This window comes from Oculina patagonica, chromosome 12 (assembly GCF_052425735.1).
Source record: "Oculina patagonica isolate OP01 chromosome 12, crgOcupat, whole genome shotgun sequence".
NCBI lineage: Eukaryota > Metazoa > Cnidaria > Anthozoa > Scleractinia > Oculinidae > Oculina > Oculina patagonica.
The window spans coordinates 11981788-11991866 of NC_135769.1; the positions used below are offsets into that span (position 1 = coordinate 11981788).

Genomic DNA, 10079 nt, shown 5'->3' on the forward strand with positions numbered 1-10079 from the left:
CCCTGGTCGAATGATTCTAACAGGACCTTGGTCTCCTCCACCACTTGTTGTAGGTGTGTTCGAAGACCCTTTCGCGTTCTTCGCTTTAACGCCACAATTTCCTCGAGAGTTGGTTCTTTGCATTTTTTCTTCGTTTTCACCATTCCGGCACGGAGGACCACATGTACGGGAAATTATCCCGGCGCTGGTCGCAATCAAACAGAGGACTGTATCTATCCAACAATATTCAGTTTATTTCAACGTTCCACTAGTACACTTCGACAATCTAATCTATTCTGTCCGTACTTTTACAATGCTGTTTCTTTTACTTACCTTATTGTTACTTATTTTCGCGGGAACTTAATTTCGCGAAAATGGAACGGGCATATTTCGCGGGACTGAATTTTCGCCATTTTGCCAAAAAAACGTAATTAACATAAAAAATACAATAGAAAAAGTTTGAAATACATTTTTGCGGGTCTTTAATTTCGCGATTTTTTGAACATCGCGAAAATCGCGAAAATTAAGTCCCGCGAAAATAAGTAACAATAAGGTAGATTACTAACATCATGTGATTACAATGTGCTTACAACTGTCAATCAAATGTCAATTAACTTTGTTTATTCTGCAACAGTCAGGACTTGCGTGCACTTACGTTGACTTGCGTACACTTGCGTTGACTTGCGTTCACTTCGGTAGAGATCAAATTTGCACTTACGTAAACGCAAGTTTTTCACCGTTTGGCCACCCAATGAAATTCAACGCATTTTTTCCAGTTTACTTCAAATACTGAATTGCACCTCGAAGCATTTTAAATAGCTTTTTGCAAACTTGCGTGTACTTGCGACTAAAGTTGCGTGTCCGTTTGCTTCCCAACGCAAGTCTGTACGCAAGTTTAACTTGCGATTACTTGCGTTCACTTGCGTTATTGTTTGACCAGGGCTTTATCCTTAACCCTTCGGTAAAAAAGACGTAAGTTTTACTTTCAAAACTTGAGTTCATGACTGGACTTTATTTAATTACAGCATTTCGCGAATTACCTGCACCATATTGTATGCGTAATGAGCGAGAAGAACGTCATTTGGGAATTGTCTTATAATGAACCTTGAACTAATTATTTTGGCCTGCATGCGAGCTAGCCTGAATTTCAGACTTTCCTCTCTGGTCGCCAGCTCCCGAGAGCTTCTCGGGAGCTGGCGACCTGGTATGGTAGAAATGAAGAAATTTGCACAAAACCTACTATAAAGAACACTAAGAGCAAGTGAGCAACTACGATGATGCTTTCAAGCGCTTGTCAACAACCAGAATATGACTGCAAATGCTGAGAAAGAACTTTTCTCCTTTGTGTGTTGATTTATTTGCCCGTTTCAAGAAAATCTGAGACAGGCTGCTAGACTGCAAAAGTAAACTTACAACAATTACCGCCAAACTTTCAGCATAAGCTGACAAACCAAGCAGATGCAAAAACCGACACATCAGACAAACAAATATAGGATCAAAGTGACAACAAACCGCTCTTCAGTCACCAAGCCAACCCTTACCCAGATAAATATATTGTAACACTGATATGATCAATCAGACAAACGAACAGTTTTTACTTGTCTCTGAAGATTTTATACTAAGTACCGACCGGGCAGGGGACTGATGAAGAGCGCGCGGAAAATGGATGATAAACATTATTTTGGCGGTAAATGAATCGGCTGGCCAGTGCATGTGATAATTTTTTAACCCACACTACATTACATTTTCTACGGATCATCACTCAGCGTTTTTTTGGAAAGCATCGTTTCACCCATCCTCCCAGACCCAGGGGCAATTAGTGGGGCGAAACGAAGGAATAAACCGGGCAGAAATCGTAGCGCCGAAAGTTTTCAAGAATTTCAGCCCGGTTTATTCCTTCGTTTCGCCCCACTAACTGCCCCTGGGTCTCCTAGGATGCGTTTCACCGTATTCGACATCAAGATTCTCGCACAAACACTGCTTTTTTTTTAAAATGACGAAAACAAAAGGTCAACTTTAGGGTAATTTATTCTCAAAAGTTTTGCGCTTTGGCCTTTTGGTGTGCGGTTAATTATCTCCCGTTAAGTGGAGATGCTGAAAATTCCTCACGTGGTCTCGTCGCTTTCACTCTCCGAAACAAAAAGACGTCCAAATCAGAATGTTTTCGTTTTTAGTTGGAGTTTATGAGTTAACATGTCACGCGCTCGCCGGTGAAGTTTCAATCGACCCGGTTATAAACACAAAATCATGCCCGTTTATTCCCTCAGGAGCAAAATACCCGCAAATAAGATTTAACAGGCCAGAACTCCTTGTACTGGATTTGGTAACAACGTTAACACGCAAGGAATCGAATGTTTCGCTAGAAAGCCGATAATTGTTTCGAATCTTTTCGCACGACAGGATATTTGGAGGGCGAAGAAGGGCAGCATTCAACTTGGTACACAGGGTACCCACACAAGTTGACTGTACAACGACTCCTCGAAGTCCTCTCCTTTTAAGTGTAATCACAAACACACCGAGTAAGGAAAATTCAGATTTGAGGCGTGTTCTGATATGTATTTTTCGTCTACACTTGATCTTTTCTTACGTTCCTTTCACATTTGTCATACCGTATGTAGTTTATTAACTTAAAAAATCAAATGATCAAAAACTCAAGCGAAAAACTGCAGTTTCTTATTACCTTTACTGATTTCTAACTCATTAAATTTGGTGCTCCTAAGTCTGGTGTGAACGCTCTAGCTTGGTACGAGTCTAACTGAATTTGTAATCTCCTCTTACAGTTATGCAGACGGGGTTTGCTTTCCTTGAGGCGGGTTCAGTGAGATCAAAGAACACCACAAACATCCTTATCAAAAATTTCTTGGACGTATGTAAGTACTGCAAAACGGTTTTATCCCTTGCAATCAATTATAACCGACTGTGTCTTATAAAGTATACACCTGACGGGGAACGAACAAATGGCGAAAGACGGAAAACTGGGATAAATGAAAGGGATCGAAGGGGATGTTGGAATAGTTTAAAGAGAAAACGAGATACTTCATTCCTTTACGCGGCCTCTTGCCGGCTCGCCTCTTTATATTCTTTATAGTCCCAATTGTAGTAAACCATATACCGTATTTTCTCGATAAAATGTCCCCGGCCTTAATTTCAAACTTGGCCTGATGGACCCGGCGTTAATTTGACTTCTGCAGTATAATTCGAGCCCGGCGTTTATTAAACAAGGGTTTCATACATTGTTTTTGACAGACTTGCATATTTCCATTACAACTACACCTTTTTACTCCACAAATAAATGCTTGAGGGGTTATTTACAACTCTTCCTTCGAGACCCTGCGTTTATTTGAGAAAATACGGTACTTTAATAACTGATGAGAGCCACCTCGAAGGTTCCTAAATTTCGATGTTCAACTGGAGTGGGAAAAGCGTTCTAAGAATACCTTAAATTTAGAGCAAGAAGACCGAAGATATAGCTCAGAAAAAGTTGTAATTTTCTACAGACTTGCGTATGGCATTATTATGATTTAAACCTATCTCATTCCATTTATTACTTGCAGTTATTGGCGCCGTGGCTTACTGGCTAGTCGGGTACGCATTTGCGTTTGGAGCAGACAGCAATGGGTTTATTGGACACAAGTATTTCGCGCTGGCAGATTTACCAATCGACAAATACTCTCACTGGTTTTTCCACTTCGTTTTCGCGGCCACGGCAGCAACAATTGTCAGCGGTGCTATGGCAGAGAGAACCGAGTTCAAAGCTTATCTTATGTACTCTGTGTTTCTAACTGGTGAGTTCCTTTGACTTACAATACATTGCGTATCCTGCAGCTGACAGCTGATCATAGATTTATAGGTTGGCTGTCCTGTGTGGTATGAGTTTTTTTAAGCCTGTTCCATGTTATCTGCTACTCAAAGTTATTCTACGTGGAGGGCCCTGAAGATTTGCCTACTTTTTTCACTGGGAAAATAAAATTTTGGTCACTGGGTGTTTTGTTAAACTCAACGTCTTTATTCACGGCTTCTGGTGTACAAACAATCTTTGTTTCACAGCTTCGATTCTGTGCATGGACTTACAACTTTGAGCACAGCGAACACGATGCGAGTCACGTGACGCTCGCTGTAGGGTACCCACGGGGGTACAATTACAAGTCAAGTTTTTCGGGTTTCCTACAAAGTCTACCCCTGCGGGTGTAGCGGGCTGTAACATTCTCCCCACCTTGTCCTCTATCGGAGAGGACAACACTGCGATTTGGCTTACTAACAGGAACAGTACTAGTTTCACTATGAACAATGTTTGTTTCATTCTTCTCCCCACCATGCAAACAAACTTCTTCAGGAATCACTTGTGGGGCAGTTGATTCTACTTCTAACTTGTGTAGACGCTGTACCGGTCTGCGTAGAACACTCTTCTCAGTTCGTACTGTTGCCGTTCGCACAAGTTTATCCCGTCCAGGGTGAACTTCTTGAACTATAGCCAACGGCCATTTTCCACGAGACACATTATCATCTGAGATCAGCACAATATCTCCTACTTTTATGGGGGCTTCTTCTTTATGCCACTTGTTTCTCACGGTCATCTGATGCAGGTACTCTTGCTTCCAGCGCTTCCAATAGTGGTTGAATAATCTCTGCACGTAAAGATACCTCTCCATAATTTTCTTACTGGACATCTCAAGGCTGTCTTCATTAACATCAGGTAGTTGGTTAAGTGATCTGCCAATGGCGAGATGGGCAGGTGTAATTGGCGATGGATCTCTGTGATCATCACTCACTGCAGTCAGAGGTCTTGAGTTGATGACACCTTCTATTTTAATAAGCAGTGTGTTCAGTTCAGTGAAGGTAAGAAGTGCTCTTCCAAGGACCTTACGAAGTGGTTCTTTGACTGCTCTACAAAATCGTTCCCACCAACCACCTCTCCATGGCGAGCGCTCAGTGATAAATTTCCACTTGATCCCCTTTGATGATAACTCAGACTTGATACGATCTAGATCCATTGCATCCCATATAGATTGGGTTTGTGTCTTGTGGTTGGCATACAACTTCTTGATTTCATTACTTGCTGCTACAAATGTTTTTGCGTTGTCTGACCACACTGTATCGCACAGACCTCTGCGATTTGTCATGCGACTAAAGGCTTGTAGGAACTCATCTGTTGTCAGGCTGTTTGTTAGCTCTAGGTGAACCATGCGAGACGATGCACAGGTAAATACACAAATGTATGCTTTCTTCACACTTGATCCCTCTTTCACGTAAAGGGGCCCAGCGAAGTCAGTACCAATGTGTGTAAACGGTAGTGAGGGTGTAACTCTCTCCTCAGGAAGCAGTCCCATCTTCTGATCACAAGGGCCAACACGCTGCTTTTGACAAGTTACACATTTTCTGATTATTCGCTTGACTTCACGTCTTCCTTGGGTTAGCCAAATTCTCTGTCTCAGGGTTGACAATATGGTTTCTGGACCAGCATGGAACATCTGTTTGTGGACATCTACTATCATCTTTGCGACTTCAGAATGTCCATGTGGCAGGATTACTTGATGCTTTGTTTCTTCAGGAATGTCAGCGAAATGCAATCGTCCACCTACTCTTACTACTTGATCAGCTCTGTCATAGTAAGGGTCTAGCTTTAACAGGCGGCTGCTTTTGGGCAGTGCTTCTCCAGCTTTCAGCTGCTCGTAGTCTTCTTTATATACATCTTGTTGTATCCACATACAGCACTTCAACTCTGCCTGTTGCATTTCTTCAGCTGACAGCTCAGTCACGGGAGACTTGCATTTTGCTTTGAACACCTTTACAGCTCTTAACACGTAAGCAGTTACTCGGATCAGCTTCATCCATGTTCCGTAGCGAGACATATCGATTAATGGCTTCACTGTGACTGATGTGAAAGCATGGGTTACTCTTCTTTCCTCCTCACAGGCTTTTGGTGGACTATCTTCACTTTGATGTTGGATGGGTTGATACTCAAGAGGTAAGGACAGCCATTGTGGTCCATTCCACCAAAGTCGACTTGACATCAGCTTGTCACAATTCGATCCACGTGTCAACAGATCTGCAGGATTGTCCTCGCTAGCACAGTAGTGCCAACACTCGGGATCCCATGTCGACTGGATTTCTGATACTCGATTTGCTACAAATGGCTTCCATTGTGAGCTTCGTCCTCTAATCCAGTGAAGCGTCACCATACTATCTGTCCAGCATACAACACGGTTCATCTTGATTTGCAAAGTATCTACAACAAACTTCAATAATCTAGCATTGACCACTGCTGCTAGTAGTTCTAATCTTGGAAGTGACACTTCCTTGATAGGTGCAACTCTGGATTTCGACATCACTAGCTGAGAGGATGCTTGTCCCAGCTTGTCAATAACTCGAATGTACACTGCTGCTCCATAGGCCTTTGGGGAGGCATCTCCAAAGCCATGTAGCTCGACGGTAGACTCCGAAGTGACACTTGTTCCAAACCATCTAGGTATGGCCACCTTCTTTAGCTGCAACAACTCTGACTTCCATGATGACCACTCCCTTTTAATGTCACTGTCCAATGGGTCATCCCACTCTAATCCTCTCCGCCAGAGCTCTTGGAAAAGGATCTTTGCTTTCACAGTGGCAGGCGAAATCAGTCCCATTGGGTCAAACACTTTGGATGCTAAACTTAAAAGACTTCTCTTTGTCATTGGATCATGGGATGAAACCATTTCGTTTGGTGCAATGAATCTGAAGCAATCAGATGTCAAGTCCCATGAAACACCAAGTGCTTTGAGTGGTTCACATGAATCAAACTTCACTAGTGGCGATGATGCTCTTTTCTCTGGGTCTATGCTATCCATTACGAGCTCTGAGTTGCTAGCCCATTTCGTCAAGTTAAATGCTGCTGTCATCATGATTTCTGACATCTCTTGTTGAAGCTTCATTGCAGAGTTGTCTGTGTCGGCTCCCGTTAAGCAATCATCTACATACATGTTATGTAGAATTTCCCTCACAGCATTAGGGAATGTCTCTGCATACTTATTGGCATGAGCATGCACTGTTGCGATGGCAAGAAATGGACTAGAGTTCACTCCAAATGTCAATCTTCGCATTCTGTAAACTTTGGGTACTTCATCTGTCCTTAGATCCCTCCACAAGTACCGGTGAACGTCTTGATCCTTTGGTGCAAGTTTAATTTGAAGATACATCTTCTCTACATCTGCTATCATGCCAACTCTGTGCGTACGAAAACGAATCAGGACAGATGCAAGGTTTGGTTGTAGTGCAGGACCAGGAAGGACACACTCATTGAGAGATGCACTGTCTTGCTCTCGGGCAGAAGCATCAAATACGATTCTATACTTTGTGGTCTTTCTGTCAGCACGGAAAACAGCATGGTGCGGTAAGTATCGGACAGTTCCATCTTCACTGCTCAAGTCAGTTACTTCCTCTGCAAAGCCTTTCTCTACATACTGGTTGATTGCAGTGGTGTATGCTTCAGCTTTCTCAGGGTCTCGTGTTAGCTTCCTTTCGATACTTTCAAGTCGTTTCACAGCGTGCGCATAATTGTTCTCAAGTTTTGGACGATCTTTCTTCCATGGCAATCGAACTTCGTAGTTTCTTCCATCAAAGTTCAGTCCATCATTGAAGTCAGTGACTGCATACTCTTCTTCTTGTGACATAGTTGGATTCACAGTTTCAGTTATGCCAATTGCTTCTAGTTCCCAAAACCTTTTCAGACTTGTGGTGATCTCTTTATTCTCTACTATTGTTAGCATGGATGAGGTGTGCTCTGAAGAACTGTCTACAGGTCCTGTAAGTATCCATCCAAGGTGAGATTCTACAGCTACCAATGATTCAGGGGTTTCTCCTCTCTTACAAATTCCAGTTACGAAAGAGTAGTAGTGATCTGCACCGATAAGAACATCTACTTGAACTGAATTGCGTGGGTAGGAGTCTGCAAAAGTCAAACCTTGCAGGTGAGGATTGTTCTTAAGATTCAACTTGACAGGTCCCAAGGGATTACAAATCTTGAGTATAGTAAGAGCTTCCATTTCCACAGTTCCTGTTGGATGTCCCTGAATTGGCGAAAGAGTAAATCGCACTCTTTGAAATCTCTTGGTTTCACTTGTGTCTCCTCCCAGGGTTGCAACACTTAATAATTCTGAGGAGCCTTGCAGACCAATGGATTCTGCAATGTTCTTTCGGATGTACGACCGTTGACTGCCAGAGTCAAGTAGAACACGAACTGTAACTTCTTGGCCATTCACTGATAGCTTAGCTAACGCTGTCTGAAGAAGTGTCTCCTTCATAGATGAAGAGGGTTTTGAAGCAGCCAATCCAGTCAATGTGGTATTGTTAGGATTCTCAGTTCTTGCGACGAAAGGCTGACTATGCAGTAACTTGTGATGACGTTGACCGCAATTTACAACAGAACACTTGGGATGACGACAGATTTTAGAGAAATGCTTGCTGTTGGTAGGCTTTAGACAATTGAAACACAACTTGTTTTCTTGAACTAATTTCCATCTTTCATCTACTGGTTTGCCATTAAACACTGGGCAGTTAAGTGACCCATGATTTGCTTTGCAAAATCTACAACTTGGAATTGTTGGTGGTTTTGCCTCACTGAACAAAGCAGATGCAGTTGACACTTGTTCTCGGTCACTCGCTGGAATGAACGGTGGCTTTCTTGCTTTGTCTCTTTCCTTATTTGGACTACGACCTTTTGGGCTAAGATTTGGTTCTAGGTTCCTCTCTCCTGCCTCTTTGGATACAACTTGTCGATTGAGGAACTTAAAGAGCAATTCAAGACCAATCTCATCTTCAGGGGTGTCTGCAAGCTCCAATTCCCACTTTTCTAGTAACTCTGATGGCAACTTGGTCTCAAACATTGGCAACAAAATACAACCATGACTCACTGGGTTTTCTCCCAGAGCTTCTAAAGCCCTAGTTCGGTTCTTTAAAGTGTCATAAAGATCTCGAAGGGATGCTGCAGTTACAACAGATTTTGCATCCATCTTGATGACTGATTTGACAAGGGATGAGATAACCACACGTTTTCTTCCATACCTATGCTTGAGACATTCTACTGCCGGTTGATAGTTCGCCCCAGTAACTTCAAACCCTTCAATTGATTGCAAAGCAATGCCAGTCAGCACTGAACGCAGGTAAGTGAATTTCTGGACATTGGGCAAATCATCATTGTCATGCACTGCAGCTTCAAACTGATCCCAGAAGTTTTGAAATTTCAACACATCACCATTAAACTTGGACAATTCAATTCTAGGCAGTTTAAGATTAGATGATTGGTGACTGTCCCTTTGTACACTCCCTTTTGAGGACTGTTCATTTGAATTGGACTCCTTATTTAAGTATTCATGGGCAGCATCAACAGCTCGATCTATCATATCCAAGAATTCCCTCCAACAGCTTAGCTCATCGTCAATTTCCTCGTCTGAGAGTAGTGAAATTATACGATCTCTCAACTGAAGATATGCCATGCGAAACTCTGTCAATCTCTCGATTCTAATCTGTATCTTGACCTTATTGCCTTCACTTTCGCTCAGCTCTGAAATATCACGAATTAAGGCCTCAATATCCCCCTGCAATACTTTTGCTTTACGTCGAATCGAAGTAATTTCCTTCGACTGTTCCTTGCTAACGGATGGAGGAAGTTCTTTGCTAAGTTTAGCGAAATTCAAATCTTCGTGTGATTCTCACAGCTCTGATTTCACAGCAGTCTTTGACTCATAATATGCGTTTACTAACCTCTGAATCAAGACCTTTTTCTTTCCAGCTGTCGATAATCCCTTTTCTTTGAGTAATCCACGTAGTTGCTCCACTGATTTTCGAGATAGCTCGTCTTCGATATCACTGTCACTTCCACTGACGGCCATCTTGTCGCCCACGTGGTTTCGAGTGTTGACTGCACGAAGTCTCACAGAAGTCAGTCAATCCACAGCAAAATGTTCTTGCGATCTTTTAAATCCACAGCTCGAAGGACCATTATGTTTTGTTAAACTCAACGTCTTTATTCACGGCTTCTGGTGTACAAACAATCTTTGTTTCACAGCTTCGATTCTGTGCATGGACTTACAACTTTGAGCACAGCGAACACGATGCGAGTCACGTGA

General features: G+C 42.5%; 3 protein-coding genes across 5 annotated transcripts in view; 1 reads left to right on the forward strand and 2 right to left on the reverse strand.

The window, feature by feature from the left end:
- The window catches only part of LOC144631625 (uncharacterized), a 28401-nt gene extending 24608 nt beyond the window's left edge, over window positions 1-3793 (forward strand). For 2 of the 3 annotated variants that reach the window (XM_078490106.1, XM_078490105.1), the window contains exons 2-3: window positions 2760-2849; window positions 3534-3793. In XM_078490106.1, coding sequence (XP_078346232.1) covers window positions 2760-2849; window positions 3534-3778 — 335 coding nt within the window. In that variant the 3' untranslated portion in view covers window positions 3779-3793. Of the gene's footprint in view, window positions 1-2217; window positions 2499-2759; window positions 2850-3533 lie in introns of those variants that run through there. The other variant, XM_078490107.1, reaches the window with a different exon arrangement.
- The window catches only part of LOC144631613 (E3 ubiquitin-protein ligase TRIM45-like), a 187151-nt gene that overhangs the window by 103940 nt on the left and 73132 nt on the right, over window positions 1-10079 (reverse strand). The window lies entirely within an intron of this gene.
- Window positions 1-10079, reverse strand: part of LOC144631614 (protein cycle-like) — a 59623-nt gene that overhangs the window by 30265 nt on the left and 19279 nt on the right. The gene's annotated exons all lie outside the window — the stretch shown is intronic.